Here is a 24,542-nt window from a genome sequence, read left to right on the forward strand (position 1 = left end):
CCCCATTTTTGTTTGGTACAAAACATGCGCGGACGGCCACGGTCTAAGATACAGTTACGAACCGGTCTGAACAGATTCGCGCTTAGTGTAACCGGGAACTGAACCGATATTTCGCACGCGCGACTGAACCGGAACAGAACCGGAAAAGAAAAACAACAAAGCTATCAAAGTCGAACCCAAACGGAGCCGGAATATTGGCCGTTTAAAACAACCTGATTGTAATGTATCCGCAATAATAATGTGTAAAGATGGCGATGGTAAATTTTTTATGCTTTCGCAGATAGCTATTGAGTTCAGCGTAACCTTCAGTCGGACCTAAGTAATTTTTTAGCACACAAATTCACAAATTCATATTTAGGGTAATTTATAGTAAAAATAATAACATATACGGTTTATTTAATCTGGTAAAATATCGCGTCGCAATCTCGGTGTCTTACTTAAGAATGTTGAACTAATTCGAATTATTTCAAACGGATGAAAAAGAACCAAGCTACCGACACACTTCGCGACTAGTTCAAGACCGGGTATTATTTGCCCGATGCAAAAACATAAAGTTTCCTACGCATCGTTTGTAAACGAGAGTTAGGAAAAAAAAAAAAAACACAGATAGTCTAAACAGATATTCATCTAAGCTATTACTATTACGAAAAGTATATACAACTCACCTTAAGGTTGTGGAGTTCGAGAAATTTGTCCACCAAATCGGAAAGCGACGGGCTGACCTTGCCATTGCCATTCACCTGAATCATGCAGTATTTTCCTTGGAACAGGTTCCTGGGATGTCGAATGGCAAGGCACTGATCGTAGGCCCCGTATTCTGCCAGGCGCCCGGTCAGCATGCCTGGTGGTGGACGTCCCATCGAATCTAACACTGAAGAAAGAAAAAAAAGGGTTGAGGGGGAGGGGGGGGGGGGGTGTGGAGACGACTGTTGAACTTAGCAATATATTCTCTTTCACACTAAGTCCGAACGCAGCCAACGCTGCGATTGGATGCTGTGAATCGAACAGCATCAAAAGAGCATCCTAACGGCGCTCGTTTTTTTTTTTTTTTTTTTGTTACGTTTGTTATTAACGGCTAGGCCAATCTCACACAAAAGAAAATCACATGGACTATAGTGCATTCCATGCGCGCGACTGGTTTAGGCGATAATACCAAATGCACAAAAGTTGACGACCTTCGTGGTGATGGATACTTGGCGCAGTTTGATTGCCTCAATCGAGTCGTAGCATAGGCTGCGCTCGGACTTGAGCGAACACAAGTATATAAAGTTCAGATATTAGTGCACTCAGCCCTGTGCTGTATATATATATACAAAACTGCGTTTCATCATAAACATATTGATAGCACGACGTGATTCTTTTTTTCTTTGTATTACTACAGGGATTATTCTAATTCAACAATAAACGCAAAGTTACAAAAAAAAAAAAGAAAAAAGAGATGAAGGACTTACTTTGAATAACCCAGATTTCAGAGTCCCTCAGCGCTGTTCCAAGTTTGAGAAGGCCGCCCGCACACTCTGAAGAAAGTCTCGTATCGTAGATGATCTCGCTGACGATGGGAAAAAACTGTTTCGTTGCAAATCGCCCCAGGTCCTCATTAAGCCGTTTGAATCCTTCTTCCATCTCCGCAACCTCAGGGTCTAAGGTCGGCATCATCGGATCCTCTGTCGTCCCCGTGGCGTTGAAGAGGACCACGGGATTAGCCGCGGTGATTATGGCGGCCAGTAACCCCAATGCTTTCACAGAGGTACACATGCTGCGGATAAGTCACTCGGCAATGCCGAGGGTTCCGTTGGATTGAAACAGAGACAAGTGAGGTGATCATTCCTCTCTGCGCTGTTAATATTGCAATCGGAACTTGGAAATTGTGACGTAACGCTGCTTAAAGGAAAACTAATGACGACAGCGGCCGTTTAGCGTCTGGTTTATCAGTACCGTCCTTGGTTGCGGTCAAAGTTTGCTCGCGTTGGCCAACCGATTTGCTCGTAGCCTGTCCTTTAATCGTTTCGCAATTCACTTCGTTTCGTCATACTGGTATTTTATGTGCCGTGAGCGTTGGATTCACCGTGTCAGTTTCACACCGCCGAAGTAGCAGCTCGAGGGAATCTGTAAGTAGAAATAACCGTCATTACAATGGCGGCACCTGCAAGCTATGCATATAAGGTATTTTTGTTTTCATGAACCATATCAATGAGAGAATACATTCAAGTATCGCGCTTAATGCTGACGAATGCATGGTATATCCATCTTTTCGGGGTTACAATGATAGTGCTATTTTGCAACTAATTATAGACTGCGCTTCTGGGTGGTGTGAAAGATGACAGATGAAACTAAACGTTTATAAATGCCATATAGTGCGCTTTACAAAAAAAAAAAAAAAAAAAAACTAAACGGTTACTTTCTTCGTACAGCGAAACGGCCCTGCGCTAACTGTTACTCGTAAAGTATCTTGTGTTACATTTGGCCTAACATTTATCTTGGTAGTCCCATATGAATAAAATTGCCGCTAAAGCCACTGGTTTGTTGCATTTTTTAGGACACAGCTTTTGCAAGTGCCTTTCCAAAGTTAAGGAGTGATTATATATGACGAATATAAGGCCCATTCTTGAATACGCTTTTGTACTGAGGCATCCCCAAACACAATATCTTTGTGATGACCTCGAAAGAGTCCAAAACGGGGCAGCGAGATTCGTAACCGGAATTTATGGCTACAAAGTAAGATAAAGCCTTTTAAAAGACTCTATTGGATGGAAATTCGCTAAAATGTTGTAGATTTGCGTTACGTCTAATACACTTTCTTAATATATTTAATAAAAAAAAACGTGTATAAACAAGGGATCATTTCTTCAGCCTGCTCACTTCAACTCCCGCAGGGTAGATCATCAAAATAAGGTTCACGAATATTCACGCCGTACTAACATTTTTCAATACTTTTTCCTCTTATCACTCATTAATGAAATTGTTTACTCGACTCGCATGTCACGTTATCGTCGATGACTATTTTTGTACGTACTGAAGAGTGCTTCAATCTGATCACCTGAGCCCGTTTGCTCGAAGAGCTAACCGCGGTTAGCGTTGGCCAAAGTCCCTAGTAGGTACCGAAAGTACCTAGTTGTACCTACGTTGTACCTACTACGAAACTTTAATGGCTGGACATAAAACAAATCCGTCCTTTATTATTGGGCTGGAGCCTACGCCACCTTGTGCTGAAAAAAATAAATCGTTATTTTTTTATGATACAACGTTTGCTTTATGGGAACCGTTTTCGGCTGAATCTAGTTGTAACTTGCAAGAAACGTTTGCTCAATTGAAAAGAAAAAGGATAGTTTCTTTTTTGCATCGAAATTCTTTCTTTAGAAGTGTGGAAGCGTAGACAAGACACCTAGTCAAAGTGCTTTGCAGTTTTCCGTTGTCGTGTTTTGCAAAGAGCAAGTGCGTCGACCGTCGCTTCCAAGTCTGGCAACGCCGTGTGTGCCGTGTCGCGTGCACGGCGTTTGTTTATAGACCTTTTCTTTAACGGCGCCACCATCTTGAGAATTGCGGCGCCGACGACGCCGTCTAGCGGCTTAGAAAAAGAAATACCGACTAGTTCTTGCAGCACAGCTATCTGGGTAGGCAACGGTGTGGGCATGGGGGGAACTTGGCTAGACTTGGCTATGGTGGGATGCAATAACTTGGTTAGAGCTTGTGCGGTTGAATCCAGCTGGCTACTCACAGGCCATCACCTTGCCTCCTCTAGAGAACGAGGACGAAGACGGTGGGGTGTTTTGATTGAGTTTCCACAGCGAAGTATATATGAGCAGTTTAATGTAGTCTATGCAGGCAAGCTCTCGGCATTTGATAGCTCCATCTTGAGTGGTGGCATGTAGACTTTTTCGTACCTTTCAGATACCACGGGGCTTGCAGTGATAACCTAATTGGACCACCTGCGCCGGGAATTAAAATCGGTCCTCTTGTCGTAGACGAAGTGGTCGTCAGCTTAAACGTGACGTTGAGTCTGATACGAATCTCTCGCGATTCAAGCTCGCAATCGATTGACTTCATAAATAAGGATTCTTGGGAAAAATGCGAAGCTCGATAACATTGCACCCACACTCGCGCTGCAGCTTTTTGTGCTCATGGCACACTTTCTGTTATTGTTCTTATGCTTTTTAAAATTATTTATCCATGCGATGACCACGCAGTGGTAGCCAGACAACCGTAGATTTTCGGAAATTGCAGCACGGTAAAAAGGAGCAATCGTAACTAACTCATGCACGACGTCCGTTTTTAAGCCTTTTCGCCCATACCCTTGGCGGTTGCGTACCCTGAGTCAGCGGGCAATCCAAAAATATACCAGGTCGAGGGTACGTCAGTTACTAGCTGGTTTGAGGTTATGCGAAAAAGGTCTATACAACCAGTTTCGCCTCGTTGCACGCAATGCGTGTTTCTCGTTTTCGGTTATCATCTGAGTTTTCCTGTCTGTATTCTGCCCTTCGACCGACCGACCCACCGACAAACCCTCCGACCGGTCACGGACTGACTGATAAGATTTGCTGACCGATTTCCGACTTTGCTGCCGGGCAGAATGTCCAACGCAAGGAATCGCCGACACAGAAGAGACCGCACGGACGCGCAGTACGCAGCGGCAATGATGAGGCGACAGCGTGTGCTGCGCGACCGCCTGAACCCCTTTGAGGATTTCGACGAGGATGGGCTGCAGCAACGGTTCCGATTTGGAAGAGCGGGCATAATGTTTCTCGCCGACACACTGCGTCCGGACTTGGAGCGCCGTACACGTCGTAGCCGCGCCCTCTCTGCGGAGCAGCAAGTGATCATCGCCTTGCAGTTCTATGCAACTGGGAACTTTCTGATCACTGCAGGCGACTACATCCGCGTGCATGTGTCAAGTGCTTCACGGGCTGTGAGGCAAGTCACCGTAGCGCTGGCTCGTCGAGCACAAGACTTCATACGGTAAGGGTCCTTTTTTTTCCTTTTAATTGTAGTTTGCCAGCCGTATTGAAGCAAAGTAAATACACTAAAAATATATCTGAATTGCTGGTGATAGGGATGTTTGGTAGGTTGCCTTTTTATGGCAGTAATATTCTACCTACTGGTAACTAGCCCTCCCCCCCCCCCCTTTTCAATAGAAAAAAAAATGATTATGGCCGTAAGCGCGCCCTACTTGCCGGATTGTAAACGGCCCGGGCACGCCATTTTTCTGAGAAACCTCAGAAAGCGACCCGTTTGCACTTTTGGTAAGGACTTACACCGAATCGCAGTCACTTTATAGGTCTTGGTAACTGAACAAAAATAAAAAGGGATCCTATGAAAACATGCAAACTTCACTATTGAATAGGTGCTACTGAGGCACTTTACTGCTACCACATACTTGAAGGGCACAGCCAAAGTCCTTAGCATTCCTCATTAAAAAGGTATTCATGAGCATTGTAGCTGTAAGTTTGCTATATGTGGTTTAATTGCTGAGGGGATCAACGACGCAGATGGCCTGACGCTGCGGAGGGGGCAGCCTTGCAGCACAAGTTCTACGACATGGCCGGCTTTCCTTTGGTCGTGGGTGCTGTTGACGGTACCCATGTCCGGATCCAGGCACCCCATGTGCACGAGAAGGCGTACGTCAACCGCCATGGATACCATTCCATCAACGTACAGGTGGTCGTTGACGCCTCTTCTCGGATTCGCAACGTGGTTGCAAGGTGGCCTGGAAGCACCCACGACTCTCGGATCTTCACGGAGAGCACCTTGGCAGTCAAGCTGGCCAGTGGAGAGTACGACGGCCTGCTGCTTGGTGACAGCGGCTACTCCTGTCAACCATGGCTGATGACGCCATTCCTGTCGCCGTCATCAGCAGCCGAGGTCGCATACAATACGGCACACACGACGACAAGAAGCATTGTTGAACGGTAAATCTAGGCCATATATTGTGAAGGGCACAGAGATATTCATGCAAGACATTTCGAGACGACTAGCTGTCTTGACGTAATATGTGCAACAGTTGCATGCTCCTTACGTCTATTGCTAATTCTTTATGGCATAAAAATATTCATACAAATTTTTATATTAATCTAACGAAGCATAAGATACCGTGGTTTTATGTAAGCAAGATGAAAGTAGTATCCTGAGATTGCGAATCAATACAACTTATAATAGCTGCCTAGGGTTCTGCGGTTTCAGTTTTTATTTTTCTGGAATCGGCATACTTTTTTCGGTTGTTATTGTGAGTATGAAATTTTCAGTTTTTATCGATGAATATTTTTAGTCGAAAACTTACTGCCTTTTTCCGGTCGATATTTATTGACCAGTTACGTTTTTTTCAAGCAGGTTTGTCGAGAATGCAGTAGATTAGGTTCATATCGCAAGCGGCAACACTTGCGGACATGGCAAACGTAACCTTGGTTATACATGCGCTGTGACGACAAATTCTTAATCGCAAAATTCGCAAACGTAATTCTTGGCACGCTTCTTTGTTCTTCACATGTGGAGGACTATTAAAGCTGCTTTCCTCTAACCAGATAGCACCTTGAGAGAAGCTGTTTAAACAGCTTTGGTTTTTTTTTTTTTTTTTTATGCTCCCTACAATAGGAACAGAATGACATTCCATTCCTCCCAGAACAAAAGTAAGACCAAATGGCTTGACAAACAATGAAAACGCTCCAAATCCGCCCTCTAGACGACCACAGCAAACTTGATGGACAAAGGAACGCAAATTGCATCGATGACAAACCCAAATACTTCCTAAAGTGTGCTTCCAACAGAATAGTTTGAAAGCACGGAGATAAGATAGTTGACTACTCGGTCACATGCTTCTATACTCTGTTTACTCGGTCACATGCACCTGTAATGGTCTAAAGCACTGACCATTTAGGTTTAAAATCAAACTTTCGAAACTTACCTCACCACACTTTATTGGGTTTTATCGCTTGAGACTGAAAATGCAGAACCTCAGTTATGTCTTAGGTCCCCAGGACTGGCAATAATGGGGAAAAGCACTAAACTCACCTCAGGTGCCAGTGCTGTGCAAGACCCGGACAGAAGTTGATATTTTGTTAATTGGACAAAAAGAATCATTAATGAGAATGGAATTTTTTTCCTAGACACAGCAGTGGAGGTAACACTGTGCCTTGGCACTTTCATATGTCTACTTTTTGAAATGTCAGTTTCGGGCTGTTTAATGGAAACTAACTAAACGTGCTAGATATGTATGTAATCATATTGAGTGCACAAGTACAGCTAAGCTCGTGCGTGCTAAGATGCGTGTGATCCAAAAATAGCGGCACATCGCTGTAAGTCGCAAACGATTGTGTGTTGCTGACCATCTTGACCGATTGGCCAAGAGTACATGCCTAGCATGACCTATTCTGCTCTCATCGATGGATTTAAGAGTAGTGCCAAGGCATCATTTTGGACAATGTTGAAGTTGAGCATGCAATAACAAGTTTCCACAAATAGTCTCGAGACACCATCTTACACGTCATTCACGACTGATGATGAGTCGCTGCAATCTCAAATGTTCAGGCAAATCTTGCTTGGGATTCCGTTGTGAAAGCGCCATAAGACCCTCTACCAAAACTTTTGCTGCATGCGTCGAGGAGCTTCCACTTGAGTCAGAAATGGCGGTGCGTGGACCACTGACTAATAGGAACACTAGCGGCACAATCAAAGGGTAGGAGTACTTGGATAAGGCGTTATATCAAGTGCTTTACGTCTTACATCTCCCAGACTTACAAGACGGATTCTTATTGATCAATGACAAGAGTAGATGGGTTGCGCTACCACGAACATCTATTCCTGGAGAGTGGAAGGGGAAAGGCTCAACAAGACAAGAGTCTGGCTCTCTTTCTCTTTTCACTCTGTCTCACAAGTAACATGTAGAATGAAATTTTGATGGTACTGTATTTGTTGCAGTATAAAGCTTGGTTACAAGTTAATTCTTACAGCGTTGGCAGCAATCAGGTAGCAAAAAATTCTAACATATTGGCCTGTGCATATGCAGGTGTTTGCTTGGAAGCATATCCACGAAACCCTTTGAGGATAGCGCTTGAATAAAGCTGCACTTTGCTTATTGCTTTCTATAAAACACATTGCACAGGCTAACCTCAGGTGACCCCGGATGTGAACGCAGTGTAAAAATAATTCGGAAGGAAAATAAAATGGTATGCATAATGCCCAGCTTTCGATATCCTGGAGCAATGGGCTGGAGCTTGGGCTGGAAAAATTAGGAGGTGTGATATCGGGCACGGCAGCCAATTTGCGATTCAAATTCAGCTGTAAATTTGTCCTTGTTGCGTGTCATCCTCTTGAGTATTTGCGTTCCACGCTGTTGTCCGATTTTGCTATTGGGTTTATGGGAAGGAATAACATGTGGTTTTAATCCATGCGCTCTGTACAGGACAATCGGCCAACTCAAGCGGAGGTTCCATTGCCTTCACGCTGAGCTCCGAATGGCACCAGAACGGTGCTGCGACATCATTGTCGCGTGCTGTGCCCTCCACAACCTAGCCAAGAGGTACCCCTGCAGGACACCCGTGGCCGCCATCCCCGCTGAGGTTCCCGTTGAGCCCGTAGCAGCCAACCGTGCTGAGAGCAACGAGGCCCGAGACTTTATTGTCAACCATTTCTTCGGCTAAGTGTAAGTGTCTGGATAGGTATCTTCTGGCTGTCCATTTCTAATGCAAGATGCTTTGTTATGATTGTGACTATTGCTTTCACCTTTTGTTTATCAGGCTTTGCAGATAATTATAAGAAAATTATGTCAGACAGTTGTCTAACTAGATCGAATAGTTGCTTGAAATAATATTTATTGTTTTGCTACTTAAACATCAATTGTATTTTTGGAAACTGCAACAGTTAGGGGCTCAACCGTGCTGCACAGTTAGCAAGAAGCCAACAGCTTTGAGATATTGATTAATTTTATTTTAAGCTTTTTTTGTATGATCTAACTGGATGTAAGATTATCATAAGTTCTACCCAAAATAACTCATAAAGGAGTGTGACGCATGTGACATTGCTGAAAGTGTGTTATCAACATGACAATGACATTCCAGCAATGCATATATCACTCTTGCACAGATCAATTTGGGTAGTGCTTGCAGATATCCCACATAGAGTTTCGAAATTTGGATGATAGAAATGTAAAGAATGATTGATGGACATCCCCTTATACCTGTTGCTTCCATAGCAGTACGTGTAAATTGCAGCATGAGCGACGAAATAACTAATGAAAAAAAAATTTCTTACTTCCCGCATTATTGTTGCAAAGGCTTTGATAGCTCGAAATGTGTCATTTGAGGCACTTATAATTAGCTTGTTGGAAAAAGTGTGCTCGAAAAAAATCCCTGCCGAAGCTATTGGTCAAACGGGAGTGCAGTGCAATGTCCAACACTCCTGCAATCGCACGCTGCAGCTCAACTGCTTGTTACTGCTTTGGTCTCCTCCCCATCAACTCCTGCACTCTCGCAGAGCTACAAGCATAGGCACACACGGGCTCTCTTAAACTAATAGATTTTGAATTTGATTTCCGGAGTTCATAACAATGCACTTTTCAAACTTCTAACTAATGACACGAGGGATGCTTCTTAAAATTTGTGCACTTCTTCGCACTCTCTGGAGCTCTCTTTTTATACTGCCATTATTTTTTGTAATACATTTCCCACACCGACGGATGCTTTATGGGAAGTGCTGAAGTCAGCACTATAACAGACTATGTGTGCACAGTTTATAATGAGGCAACTGAAGAAGACAGTTATTTTCCCATTCAATATCTACAAACTGATACTATTTAATGGGTACAGGAGCATGAATAGGAGATTATAGTGAAACAATGTTCATTTGATACCAATTTCAAAGCTATCAGTACAAATTATATATACTACTCCATAGAATGTTCATTTTTCACTGCATACTCATGGTTACTAGCTCATAGGATTTACATAGTGTACGCTCCTGAGTGTTGAGTCATAACACCTTTCACAGGTTTTTCCAACCTGCAAAGCTTTTCTCTTATTTTTCACAAACCTCCTAGGGTTAGTTCATATTTCTTCATCCTGGCTGGCATGATAACATCATTTGCAAAACATTTATTTTTAGTAGGGCATTGTCCAGAGAGGAGCTTTGTTGTACATACTACACTCTCATTAATTCAAACTCCAGAAAGTCACATATTTTAGTTGGATATATATGATACTAGACAACATTATGATTTGTTACATGGGTAGCGACATATACAAAGCAGATTTTGGCCAGTTTCCTCTACATAGCACAGTAGCTTGCTTATAGTTAATGCATAACTATAAGCAAGTACAGGCATAACACATTTGTGAAAGAAATGTGACTAAGTTTATTCATCCGGCAAAAACGTCGTCAATTGTGGACTGTTTAGTCAGCACATGAGATCTCAAAACAAAATTTTCAATGCCAGCCAACGCAAGTAGCTCTTTACGGGACTTTTCCTTTGCAGACAGAAACTTCCGGAGCTGAGCGATGTGCTCAAAGGCCTCTGCGGCTGTGACAGTTCGTAGTGGGTCATCCATTTCTTCATCGTCATCTTCACTGTCACTGCTGCACTGTGCTGGCATTACTTTCCGTACTATGTCCTCTAATGAGTCATCATGACAAACACACACATCGTCGTCAAGACTAATATATTTCGCCTGCACGGCGTTCACATTACGTGTTTCAAGGCCAGAAATCATGATGCCAGTGAGCTGTGCCTCGTCCTCGTTGTCGTCTTGGTCATCATTGCTAGTCTTGAAGCACATAATGTGAACGCCGTTTTCCGTTCATGTGTGCCGTTTTCGCTTAATTCATTGTTTTTTGTTCTCGCGGCCCCGTTGACTGCGCTTCTTTCCGAGCACTGGTGCACTGCGGAGAAACAACACTCGCAAAAGCAAGCTCCGCAGGTATTGCTTCTCTGCGGTGCACCGGTGCCCGGAAAGAAGCGCACTCAACAGGGCCGCGAGAACAAAAAACTATGAATTAAGCGAAAACGCCATTCGAATTAAGTGGCTTATAAATACATAAAAAAGCTTAGCGGGAAAACCAAAATTTTTAAACCTGTTTGAATTAACTGGAAGTACGAAATATCCGAGTTCGAATTATCGCGAGCCTACGTACAAGCAGCAACTAGATTTCAGCTCCAAAAAACTGTTGTGTTGGATAACAGTGTATTTTTTTCTCGGTTGTATAACTATTCTGTGCGGACAAGTGATCACTTTGTGTTTTTATGTATGTGTGTTATTTCCCACCCCTCATACAATAATGCCCTCGAGGCGATGAAGGTACTCTTTAAATAAAATAAATAGATAAATAAATAAATAAATGAATACTTAAAGAACAAGGTAAGTGGTGACGATTCAAAGTAATAAGAGTTAAAGACCCGGGGCCCCAAAAGGTGACACACGCAACAAAATGATGTAGTGTTGTGTTTGATCCCTTTTTCTGTTCCCGAGTTTCGGGATATTCTTAGTATGAACTTTTTCGTACATAAGCAGCACACATTCCATAGGTCGCAGGAGCATATCCAGGCAGAAAGAGCCGTTATCTTAAAAGCAGAAGGAATATTTGCAGATGCAAGTCAGAAAGTGTCTGGGGTCCACTCATCGATTACTCGAACATTTTCTTAAAACACAGAAACTCGACCTTGGTCTTCTGCCGGGAGGCTAATCGTCTTGGCGACCTCCTCTCTTGAGCTGTGACGGGGAGCCGCGTTATGAAAGGGAAACATGTGAAGGGATATAGGAAAGAAGGAATTATACATCTGCCTTTGAGCTTAACCCATATTTTTATTTTAGGTATCCATGTAAATTATGTGCCCCCTACGGGGCGTCGAAAGCCTGGGTGCCATACTGCCAGTATGATATTCTGTTGCTTACTTAACCACAGCATAAAATATTGCGATCAGAACAACCACGCTGGTCTAGTGTAGGGATAGTCAACGACATGGAAAAGATTGTGTGCAAGCTTCCCTTGTAGTTAGCATGCATAAAATAAATGAAGTGTCAAACATACCGTGTTTGCACGATTCTAACGTGCCCCCGATACTTATATACAGGCAATTTTAGCTCCCAGATATCGAAAAATTTAATTGCTGCCGATTCTACCACGCAGGTAAAGTAATGCCCTTTGAACAACCATACCTCATAAAACCAATTTTAGGAAACGCACGGCAATACACAAAATAAATACCGCGCACAAGTTTCTGTTGTCGGAATCTGGCAATTGGTCTTCGCTGTCCACAGACTGCAGAAGGTCATCCTTGCTTCCGTCTAAAGCGTTTGAGGTGCCGTTCTTCTTGCGCTTGAACGAGTGCGCGACCGTTGCCTATTAGAGGCACGTTTTAGAGTGCAGCTCTTAGGCGCTCGTTTCCGGCTTGAGCGGCGTCGCCGTCGCCGTCGGCGTAACCGCCGGTGCATGATGGGTAAATTTCTCCGCTAAATCTAGCGGAAAAATTTCCCCGCTAAATCTAGCGGAAAAATGTGTCCGCTAAACCTAGCGGAAAAATTTCTCTGCGGGGTCATGTGACCTGGGGGTCACGTGACCCCCCCCCCCCCCCCCCCGAGGTCACGTGACCCCCCCTCCCCCTCAGTACCCTTCCCTACTCCTCCTCAAGAGCTGCGCTCTAATTCGGCGTTACAGAGTTGTACACGGCCTTCACTTTTTTTTTTTCATACAACACTTCGCGAGCTCATTGGGTCGCTGGGATTGCGAGGCTGCGCAGTGTCGCTCCGTGGTTATCGTTTCCCGTCAGTGTGATGACATAAAGGCGAAAGAACGCGCGATACGGATACCAAAATATCTAATGTAAACAAACGGTCACAAAGGCGATTGGGCTAGCTGCCTTGCGTTTTTCTTTTGAGTCTTGGTTTCAATTGTAAGTGCATCTAATTTTAGGCACTCATTTTGGCAAAAAAATGTGAGCGTTATAATCGTGCAAACAAGTATGTAGGTCAGAAAAAACGCAAAATATGTATACAACACAGCGACAAACAATGCAAGTAGCTCATTACATGAGTTAATCTTGTCCTAATGGACTTCTTCCAAAACCGACGCGCCCCATCGCGGCGAAATACCACGCAGTGCACTCTGGGAACTAGTTGGCCACTCAGTTTCGGTTTCGACTGAGCAGCTTCATCTCATGCTATCACGCCGCGACCGAACGCGCTGCTTGCGTTTTCGTTTATCTGACTTTTCACGAACGTACAATACACTCATTCTCGAGCGATACAAAACGAAGACCGGGCACTTTCCTTGGTTCCCGAAACACTGGATATTGTGCGTGCGTACGCGAACGTAGTAAGTCGTGGCTTGGTCACCTCACCCCACGAGTGCATCTTTGAGCTCAATGTCAGTAATCCCGTCTAGTACCAGAGAACTACAACTGAAATTTGTTCGTCTGGAGCCTTACACGCAATTTGTTTGCCAAATGTCCGCTTCTCGTTACTTCATTCGGCGAAAAGCAAGCCGCATCCTCGCAGGGTATCAAAGTTGAGGCCAGCGTTTACGCATGAACTTTTAAGGAAACGCAATAAATTCGACCTCACTACTGCACAAAGGTTACTATGATGTCTTCCTCGTGTCATCATATATCTCCCATTAGAATTTTATGCTGATAGAAGATTGACTTTTCGCAAACGCTGAGATCGGCTAGCTACGACGGAGGCTCTAACAAGCGTCCCCTACTCCTCGCTAAGCCTTTTTGGACGAGCTTTTACTGACGCCCGAGATCTGTACCGGGAACGGTGTGTCTGAAATTATCTCGGCATAGCCAGGCAGGAAGAAAGCAAACACATAACAAATATTATGGCCATTAGCAGCCGTCAAATGCGCTTTGAATCCGTTCGAGCACTTGTCTGAAGAATGTCGCACCGTGCGCCGGACGGGCATGCATGAACCCCAATATAGGGGTTCATGCCCGTCTGACGCACTACCCGGCGAACGGTGCGACATTCTTCTCACAAGTGCTCGACTTTTGCATTCTTAAAACGGCCTGTATGCGCGAATTTGCCTATATGATTGCAGGATAACTTTATGCGCATACGCGATGTTGAATATTAGTGGAATGCAAGTGGGTGGGGACTTCACTTCGTGCAGTGCTGCGGGTCAGTACAGATAACAGATAAGTGTGTTAAAATTGAGCTTTTCAATGGCACCTCCGAGTTCTACCTCGCGTACTCAGGCACATTAAGAAAAACAGCAATTGCAAAAAGTAATATTTCGTCCACGAACGCGCGAAGCAAACTTTCTGATCAACAACACTAATGTAAAGGCGCGAGCTCGATGTATGCATACTTATTGGTTGCTACAGCTTGTTGATTCGTACGCAAGCAAGATCCCCGAGCACCCGAGCTTCGCAGCGTCGAGACTCCCAGCACTGGCTCGTCCACATACCTCGATTGGAACGCTAACAGGAAGGCTCAAGTACAAAAATACGACAAGCATGTGTTAAGACAAGCTATACGTCTCTGGATTGTGCTAAAGCTTCGAGGTATGACCATTTAGCTTAGTTTAGAGACCACAAATGACGCTCTCGGGACCAGAAAACAATCTCTTGTCGACGTGTCGATCGAAACCGAAACCATGCCACCCGCCTCCCTGGCCAACTAGTTCCCAGAGTGCAACGCGCGCCGTGTTGCATGCAGGGCTTTATGGAAGTAGTCTATTGTCTTTTTATCAGTTCAATTTGCAGCTGTGCTCGGGTGGTTTCAAGTCTAATGAGTTATCTTTGCTCCCTGAGCACTTCCCCCCCTATAGCATAGAAACTCCGTGCAGCATCTGCTGCAGCGAGGGTTGCGTTTGCAGCCTGTATGGCCCCATTTGTGTACTTTCTCTCAAGGAGTATATTCTCATGCTCCAGATCCTGCTGTCGCTCGGCCCTTCTCTGGTACTGCTGTGCAGCCTCACGGGTCCAGCGCTGGTTGTGCTGCACAGCAGGAGAGGCCAGTGTTCTCTGTGCTGCGTCGTCTTCAACTGTACTGCTGCCAGATGACGAGGGTGGCGGCGTCGTCACCCTTTCCGTGCAACTGCTGTAGTGACACGCATGACCAGGAAATTGTTTGAGGTTGAAGGGATACTACAACAAAATTTCGGGTTTCATTTTTTGGTCTATATGTGTTCGAAGGAGCAGTATCACATCGAACACAACAATATTGTCACGAATTAAGGCGACGAGAAAGCAAAGAGTAAACTGAAAATAAAGGTTTAATGGGCGAACTTGTGCCAACCAAAAATAAATAACGAAAGCGCGTCGAGGCAGTAGAAAAGCAGGCGGCGATTCGGCGGCGAAGCAGAGCGGGAGCGAGACTGAGACTCGACAAGGTCGCGGGCGGCCTCTTATCTAGAGTGAGTCAGTATCTCGAAGATTCGGCGTAGAAGGTTCGAGCGTAGCGCGCTCGGGGCGAGAATGAACAAGCACTTTCTAGAACAACAAAAACAGGGATGAACGATAGTTATGTCCGCAGTAAGAGTGAACGAGAACTTTCTACAAGTCCGTGACCCTGCGCGCGGCATTATCCCCCCCTTTAAAAAGTGCATCGTCTCGATGCAGCACAAAACGAAAAACAACAAACAAAAACAAATCCAAAACAAAAAAGCAGCAGAATCGCGAGCCGCAGTTCACAGTTCACCCGTCGACGAGAGTGGAAAGTTCTATCGTTCGTAATACGGCTTCAGCCGGACGACGTGCACCACCTCGGGTCGCGGCTGACGTCTTGCAGATGGGCGCGTTCCGTCGGGGAGGACTTCGTAGTTAAGATCACCGAGGCGACGAAGCACTTTGTAGGGTCCAAAGTATCGTTTCAGCAATTTCTCACTGAGGCCGCGGCGACGGATGGGCGTCCATACCCACACCCTATCTCCGGGCTGGAAGTGGACGTCCCTGCGACGAAGGTTGTAGCGGCCGGCGTCGACGCGTTGCTGGTCTTGAATCAGGAGTCGGGCGAGCTGGCGAACTTCTTCGGCGCGTTCAGTAACCGCCTGGGCGTCGTCGCTCTCGTTGTCAGATGGCTCATGGGGCAGCATGGCGTCCAGCATGGTCGTTACCTTCCGACCATGTACCAGCTGGAAAGGGGTGAATCCAGTGGTCTCTTGAACCGCCGTATTGTAGGCGAACGTGACGTAGGGCAGCACCTCGTCCCACGTCTTGTGCTCTACGTCGACGTACATAGAGATCATATTGCCGCGCGCAGGGTCACGGACTTGTAGAAAGTTCTCGTTCACTCTTACTGCGGACATAACTATCGTTCATCCCTGTTTTTGTTGTTCTAGAAAGTGCTTGTTCATTCTCGCCCCGAGCGCGCTACGCTCGAACCTTCTACGCCGAATCTTCGAGATACTGACTCACTCTAGATAAGAGGCCGCCCGCGACCTTGTCGAGTCTCAGTCTCGCTCCCGCTCTGCTTCGCCGCCGAATCGCCGCCTGCTTTTCTACTGCCTCGACGCGCTTTCGTTATTTATTTTTGGTTGGCACAAGTTCGCCCATTAAACCTTTATTTTCAGTTTACTCTTTGCTTTCTCGTCGCCTTAATTCGTGACATTTCTGGTGGAGGTGCGGGGTATCGAGAGAGTGGGAGCGCTCCGGCGTTCTTGGAGGCTGTTTGCTTCCGTCGTTTTTGGCAACGTCACCTCCAGGCGTTGCCGCACTCAGTTTTCCCGACGACGCAGGGGAGACAGGCTCTCTCGGCGGGATCGTGGCGCTGGGGAGGCTGAACGTCGTGGCGATGGGGAGCGGGCTTCACGGCGGAGTGACGACACTGGGGAGGGGGAACGTCGGAGGTACTCCTCGATGTCGTGAGGGCGTTCGCCGTACCTCGGGCGTGGGTCGTTCGGGTGGAACCCACGCAGGCCCATTTGCCGGTAGGGACAACGACGGTAGATATGGTCGGCCTCCCCGCAGTGGTAGCACAACGGGCGTCGATCGGCCGTCCTCCACACGTCGGTCTTTCGTGGAGCAGCTTGTTCTGGGCGGACGTACGCCCGATCTTCATGGCGTCGTGAATACTGCGGCGCTAGAGGTTCACGTCGAGGTGGCGCCGTATACGGGTGAGCAGGGGGCGGTGCGGCGGCGAAGCAGAGCGGGAGCGAGACTGAGACTCGACAAGGTCGCGGGCGGCCTCTTATCTAGAGTGAGTCAGTATCTCGAAGATTCGGCGTAGAAGGTTCGAGCGTAGCGCGCTCGGGGCGAGAATGAACAAGCACTTTCTAGAACAACAAAAACAGGGATGAACGATAGTTATGTCCGCAGTAAGAGTGAACGAGAACTTTCTACAAGTCCGTGACCCTGCGCGCGGCATTATGGTGGCAAGGATTCATCAGTAATGGCGGGGATTTCGGCGGAATTTCGGAGATCCTCGACGTGGCCAACGGCTGCACCTTTCGTGAGGTGTTGCGTTTCATTCCGGAAGTTCGTCACGAGGACCACAGTGCGGCCATCCTGAAGTTCAGCTACTCCTCGTGCGACGCCTATTCCTCTTCCCAGGAGCAACTGGAGGTTACCTTCCAGAAGAACTTCGCTACGGGTAGCTGCATCGGTCACGACAGGTACGACAACACTTGATCGCGGCGGCAGATTCACGTGGTCGGCAGCGACTCGGACGGCGGCTGACGCAGTTTGGAGTTTCTCTGAAGGCGGAACAGGTGTCCGCAGCGTCAATCTGTTTTCTCCAAGGTCGATGACCGCGCCGTATTTACACAAAAAGTCCATGCCGAGAATGACGTCTCTGGAACAGTCTTGCGCCTACTATCGTCGCTTCGTTCGGGATTTCGCACGGATTTCCGCACCGCTCACAAACCTCACGAAGGACGCCGAGAGGTTCGAATGGGCCAAGGAACAGCAGCAGGCATTCGACGAGCTGAAGCGACGACTCCAGACGCCTCCGGTTCTTGGACATTTCGATCAGGATGCGGACACCGAGATTCACACTGACGCAAGTAACGCAGGACTTGGCGCGGTACTAGTTCAAGTACAAGAAGGCACCGAACGAGTCATCGCCTACGCAAGTCGGACACTGTCCAAGGCAGAGAGAAATTACTCCACGACTGAGAAAGAATGCCTTGCGGTCGTCTGGGCAATCACGAAGTTTCGTCCGTACTTGTACGGAAGCCCGTTCCGCGTAGTCACGGACCACCACTCGCTCTGCTGGCTTGCGAACCTCAAGGACCCGTCAGGACGCCTCGCTCGATGGAGCCTCCGGCTACAAGAGTTCAACATGACTGTGGTTTACAAGTCAGGACACAAGCACAGCGACGCTGACTGCCTGTCCAGGGCCCCTGTCGAAACACCTTCCGGCAGCAGCGACGACGATGATGACGAGTGCTTTCTAGGGGCAGTGAACACCGACGACATGGCACGACGTCAACGAGACGATCCGGAGCTGCGAGCCTTAATCGAGCACCTGGAAGGGCGCGGCGGTACCGTACCCCGTGTTTTCTCACGAGCCGTGCCGACCTTCACCATTCGGAAAGGTGTACTCTACAAAGAGAACTTCGGGAACAACAACTCGCCGTGGCTGCTGGTAATACCGACCGACCTTCGAGGGGAGATCTTTCAAGCATGTCACGACGACCCGACGTCCGGACACCTTGGATACAGCCGGACACTGGCCCGTATTCGTGAAAAGTATTACTGGCCCAAGCTCCCCAAGACCGTCCACCTGTACACACGATCATGCCACGAGTGCCAGCGACGCAAGAAACCTCCGACGAAGCCGGCCGGACTCCTGCAGCCTATTTCTCCTCCAACTGCACCCTTCCAGCAGATCGGAATGGATCTACTTGGTCCTTTTCCGCCTTCGACGTCGGGGAACCGCTGGATCATCGTCGCCACAGATTATCTCACGCGGTACGCCGAAACGAAAGCTCTTCCTTCGGGGACTGCTGTGGAAGTTGCCAAGTTTTTCATTGAGTCCATCGTCCTCCGACACGGCGCTCCAGAAGTTCTGATTACCGATCGCGGATCATCGTTCATGGCACAACTGACCCAAGAAATCCTCCGACTCAGTCACACCAGCCATCGTCGTACAACTGCGTACCACCCGCAGACCAACGGGCTGACGGAGCGACTCAACAAGACAATCGCGATATTGCCGCGCGCAGGGTCACGGACTTGTAGAAATGTCACGAATTAAGGCGACGAGAAAGCAAAGAGTAAACTGAAAATAAAGGTTTAATGGGCGAACTTGTGCCAACCAAAAATAAATAACGAAAGCGCGTCGAGGCAGTAGAAAAGCAGGCGGCGATTCGGCGGCGAAGCAGAGCGGGAGCGAGACTGAGACTCGACAAGGTCGCGGGCGGCCTCTTATCTAGAGTGAGTCAGTATCTCGAAGATTCGGCGTAGAAGGTTCGAGCGTAGCGCGCTCGGGGCGAGAATGAACAAGCACTTTCTAGAACAACAAAAACAGGGATGAACGATAGTTATGTCCGCAGTAAGAGTGAACGAGAACTTTCTACAAGTCCGTGACCCTGCGCGCGGCAATATCTTGTTAAAAAAGTCACGAAAAGGAATTTTAAAACGAATTAAGCGATTGGCAAAGAGCACCAGGTGGATGTCGCTAACGCCTCGTTTGTAATGCCCGTCTAAGAACCTTGACAGCTAGTGACGGTAACTGTCTCGCCTCCGGCTACCACAATAGAAGAGGGGAAGGAGGAACTCTCCTCTTCCAAAGAATCCTTTTTGTATGTCCCAGAAGTTGCTATTGTCCCCCTACAAGATTATAAAAGATTAACCCGTCACTCAAAATTCGTACAAAAGCAGCCGCTTTGGTGGCTGGAACGACTAGGCCATCCTCTTGACGTCAGCCTCGTCGCAGCTTTGCTCGTCCCGAGACGAACTACGTCATGATTGCGTTGGGTGTCACATGCTCTCCGCCGGCCGTTCTCCGAGCGCTTGTCAGGGTGGGCCGTTTGTAACGAAAACTATAGCCACCAGGTTCAAAATACAAACGTGCGATTGACATTTAGGGATACAGTGGATCATATTCAACCTATTTTTGAACACGACGGGTATATTTTTAATTTCGTTGAGGTATCCCTTTAACGCATAAGCCTTTACAACGATTATCAGCAAACTTAAAATGCCAAGTCACTGACTGGCTGTGGATGGCAGCCCGAGGTACAATATTGTCCTGCGTAAAGTTAATGCTCGGGACGTGTTCCGAGCATGCGCAGTGAGAAAAATGGCAGCTCACAGAGGGCTATTGTTGGGCAGGAGTGAACTTGTAAATTTCAGCATAACTTGGCAAACTGCAAGGGCTGCAGCTCCAGAGAGCTGCTCAGAGCATTGAAGCAAAGGATTGTGACTAGACACCATACTCGTGCACGTACGTCCTCCGTGACATGATTCTCTCCGTCCTCTATCTCTCCAAGTGATGCATGAGGGCTGCAGTGCATGACATTTTTGACGTCACCCTGGATCAGGGTACATATATGTGTGGGAGAACTGAGTGCAACGTGCGGCAACCTTAATCCAGATGTGACAGTAACACTTGTCATAATTTTATCACATATGTTGGTGGTACAACAGACTGGAGTGCCTAACCCCACAACTTCGTTTCATTGGCGGTTGGTAGAGTCGCCATATAGACATTTGTACAAGATTTAAAACAAGTAGATATGGCACACTCACACCAGCCGTCATATGTGATTATTGTGTACCCAAGCACTGTCCGGCTAACTGGGACATTGATACTTTTTCAGATTTTGTTGGCACAGATCAGCATCGAATAAGTCATTGGTGCATTCTCAACTTAATCTCATAAAAGTTACCAAAAAAGAATGGATTTTTGCTACGTTAGCAGGCATGTACGAAGATCATGCAAAAACATTTCCACTGACAGTGGAAACATTTGGGTATTGAGTGACCTGACTTGAGAGAAAGACTACCATAGCTTTGTTGATTATGATGTAAATATTTCTTTGTAATTTTGTGGTACAAATAGTTTCAATCTGTGAGTTTTACTGCATTTACCCTAATAAATGGTTTCATTGGCACTTTTTCAGCAGTGCAGAAATGGCTAAATATGTGAAGGTGGTGTCCTTATGCTGTGTTCTGTTCTCTACTGGACAGGTTTTGACTCGTGCTCCTAATATTGTCGTTTTGCTTCATGAAGTTGGTCTCTATGTAAGGGCACGCAGCAGTAGTGTTATGCAACTGACATGTCCACTTTGAGATGGAAAACCAATATATTCTTTTATGACAATCCAAACTGTTCCCTATGCTCATCAATGTTTTCTAGGAGCATGCCAAAAATTGGTGACTTTTGATATGCCTTGTGTCTGTGCTCAGTTTCATACCTATCATCAGTGACAGCAGAACATCCCTATCATCAGTTTCATAACTATCATCTTGTGGAAGTACTCATAATGTGACGAGCAGAAAAGAAAAAGAATGCACCTTCAGCGCGTGCTCATTCTCTTCTGCTGCTTGTGCATCCTTGTGCTGTCAGGGCTAGTAAGCTGTAACTGGGTGCAGAGCTTCCACTGTACTATCGCCTCCATTGTCACAGTCTACATACAGTGTGCAACGATATCAAACTTGTAGGCGTAAGGGTGGGCCATTCAATTAGCACAAGTAAGGTGATCGACGAAGCCACGTGCTCATACCTACAACTTTAGTATTGTAATGTATAAAGTATCAACAGGAGCATAGCATACACAGCATGGCCTATAAAGTGTTACCTACTTTTCGGTGTCACCGATGATGACGTCAATCTCACAGATAGTCGGGGAATCGTCCCCGATCACATTTAAAACAGTCTCGACAAGTGGTGTCAGCTGATGGGGGTTGGGACCAGCACCTATGAATTGAAGTACACTTATTTTGTTTACTAGGATGTAAGCACAATTAAAGGTGGGGGAGGGGAGACAGGGTGTTCATTATTCAACATAGTATCAATGTGCGAATGAACAGAAAACGCGTAAACATGTAATTGCCAATAATGATAAGATTCTTTTCTTACCTTCGTTTTTTTTTTTTCACCCTCAGGTTCCTATTATCCGGTCTCGGGTAATATGTGATGTTGGGCAATTTATTTCTTTTTTTTTTTTTGTTTGACAGCAAACTCACTGTTGCCAGCTACCGGCTAGCCTGGCCCACTCTGTGCCTGAATCGGTTGCGTCGGAAGTGTTTGAAACGTGGAGGGGCGACGGGGCCTCTGAGCTTAACCCCGCCCCCTTTTGCAGCATTGTTTACCGCAGCTGTCTGAAATTTCAAAGGGGGGGGGGGGGGGGGGAGGAAGGGGAAGGGGGTCTGAAGCCCCCCTGCCCTTGTTCCCACGCTACTTGCCTACATACATTTTTCTTCTGTGTTTAGTTGAACAATAGTGTCTACATTGTTTACAGTGCTAAAGACAATGTTTTTTGCAAGCAAAATTTGGACATTAATTTTGAGAAATTACGCAGGCCCACTGCGTGGAACAGGATCCAAGGTGCTTTGGGGCTATTTCTGTGTTAGTGCCACTGTGTTGAAACTTGTGCGAGTAAGAGCTAATTAATCTTCGGGCTTGCCCTCTCATGATATTTAGTGAAATGTTAGTTGTCGCGGATTGAATGGGGTCTTCGGTTGAGATATTTGCCCCAAAAATTTAAGGGGCTAATATATCACTCTCTAATAAATTTGTACAGTGCTCCCAAAGTTTCCAATAAAGATTTTACAAATATCGCCCTTTTTTCTGTTTTGGTAGCGCAAATATTGGAACTTACCTGTCCGTTGGTCGTGTTCTTTGTACAATCTGTACAAAGTTCGGCACTTTTTAAGTAATTTTCTCTATGCTTCTTGAAGTTGTTTCACTGAACGCGGAACTTGGTGGCGGCGGGTCATGGAATTGGCGACTTGGTCCCAGGCGCGTCTTTTGGTTTTAGTAGTCACGGTAGGGCCGAATTTTCCCAGGATTTGGTATTTTCGAGCCTCAACTTCCCGGACTAATTCCAATTTTTCATCTAGGGTCCAATTCTTTTGACGCAGCGGCGCGGTCCCCTTTGAGGTAGTCGCTCGGTTCATTTTCGTTTGCAGAAGGAGTATGATCGTCTGCTACCTTGGTTTGTTTATCTACACAATCGCAACATTATTCCTGCTAACCGTAAAATATTTTTTCAGAAGCAACGCGAAATAACAAACAAGTGCATTTATTTCTCGGCTCTACAACTTTCGCAGACGGCGCAACGGAGTTGATTCGGAAAAACTGCATGTACCGGCTTTCTTGGAGGGCGAGTGAATTGAACGATCGGCAGGTGACTGGTCTTTTATGGACAACGTAGCATTTCACTAAACCCAGAGAAAGTTCTGCTACTCATCACTGCTAAAATCCATTGGACCGTTGAGCCTCTGTCCGCCGTTTATCTGCAGAACGGTTGATGCTGCAGCTGCAGTCGCACTGTAAGCAGAATACGAGGATTTTGTACAAAATGGACACCCTGAACAGAAATTTTCCCGGCGTGACTACTTTCGATAAACCGGAATCGCTACTCAAAAGGCAACTCTCCGTAATGCTTGCTTTCAATAAACGTATTCTGATCCTGCTCCTGCTTGAAGTTAGTTTCACAGCGCTCAACATAACGTGAGTATGAGGCTGGCCTCATCACAACCCTATCGCGAAATGTTTTGGTGCTCACCGTAAAACGCTTGTCGTACTCGGCGATCGTGTTCCTTGGAACGCATCCCACATTTCGGCGCTGCGATGCATGATTCTTGCCGTGCTTCAATGAAGCCGATGCGAAGCTTCGACAGTCGGCGACTCCGGGCCACTGTACTTCTACAAATCGGTGACTCTGAGCCACTGTTTGTCGACGGGCTGCTGCCGTCGACTTCAGTCGCAGTCCCCTCGAAATGTCAGTTTCTTTAAGGCGCACGTAGGATACTTGTACACTCTTAACTTAGAACATGGAACCTAAATCATCGCTTTGAAGACAAACACCAATGCGATCGCGACCGCGGAAACTGCGTACGCCGCAGCCATTTTGTCGAACGACGCGACGGGGCAATGCGTAGCTCCCCGTATCCCTACCGAGCCAGTCACGTGACTAAAAAATCCCTCTCCTAGGTACTGCGGCTAACTTTAGCAGCGGTTAGCTGTTCGAGCAAACGGGCCCTGATTGTTTCAATTGTTTCAATCAATGTATAATGGACAATACTTTTATTGTTCCTACCACTAGCAAATTTTTCATCGTTAACCCAGATTTTGTTTCTTGTTTTTTCTCCTTATTGTAATTCCCTTCCCTCGCGCTGAAGAAAATATTAATTACATTGAATGAATAGATATAAAAATAAATAAGTGTTGACTGGGTACCATATTTGAGCGCTGTATTAACAGTGGATCCGGAAAAGGGGAGAATTGGAGGAAAAGGGGGGGGGGCGAGTGGTGAGTGGTATACTGTTGGCCTAGCAGGGGTCCCTGCGTCCTTAGATCAAGCTAAGTGCCTGCCAAGAACGACGATCTTGACGGTGTGGAATGCGCCTTGTGAAAGCACTGTGGAAGCGTCGCGATTCCGTTTAAGATCGAGTTGTCTATACATTTGCGCTGTACTTTTCGTCAATTGTGCTGTGGTGGGGCATTCAA

General features: G+C 46.5%; 1 protein-coding gene and 1 pseudogene across 1 annotated transcript; both read left to right on the forward strand.

The window, feature by feature from the left end:
* The first annotated feature begins 2,490 nt into the window (after positions 1–2,490).
* LOC121837205 lies at positions 2,491–3,041 on the forward strand (annotated as a pseudogene).
* Positions 3,042–4,732: 1,691 nt separating this feature from the next.
* LOC115312281 (putative nuclease HARBI1) lies at positions 4,733–14,924 on the forward strand. The gene is made up of 4 exons (XM_042292764.1): positions 4,733–4,953; positions 5,484–5,903; positions 8,390–8,629; positions 14,852–14,924. The coding sequence occupies exons 1-3, from the start codon at positions 4,733–4,735 to the stop codon at positions 8,625–8,627; spliced, it is 879 nt and encodes a 292-aa protein (XP_042148698.1). The 3' UTR covers positions 8,628–8,629; positions 14,852–14,924.
* Positions 14,925–24,542: the final 9,618 nt, after the last annotated feature.

This window comes from Ixodes scapularis, unplaced genomic scaffold, assembly GCF_016920785.2.
Source record: "Ixodes scapularis isolate PalLabHiFi unplaced genomic scaffold, ASM1692078v2 PGA_scaffold3__209_contigs__length_174095766, whole genome shotgun sequence".
In the NCBI taxonomy this organism is placed as follows: Eukaryota; Metazoa; Arthropoda; class Arachnida; order Ixodida; family Ixodidae; genus Ixodes; species Ixodes scapularis.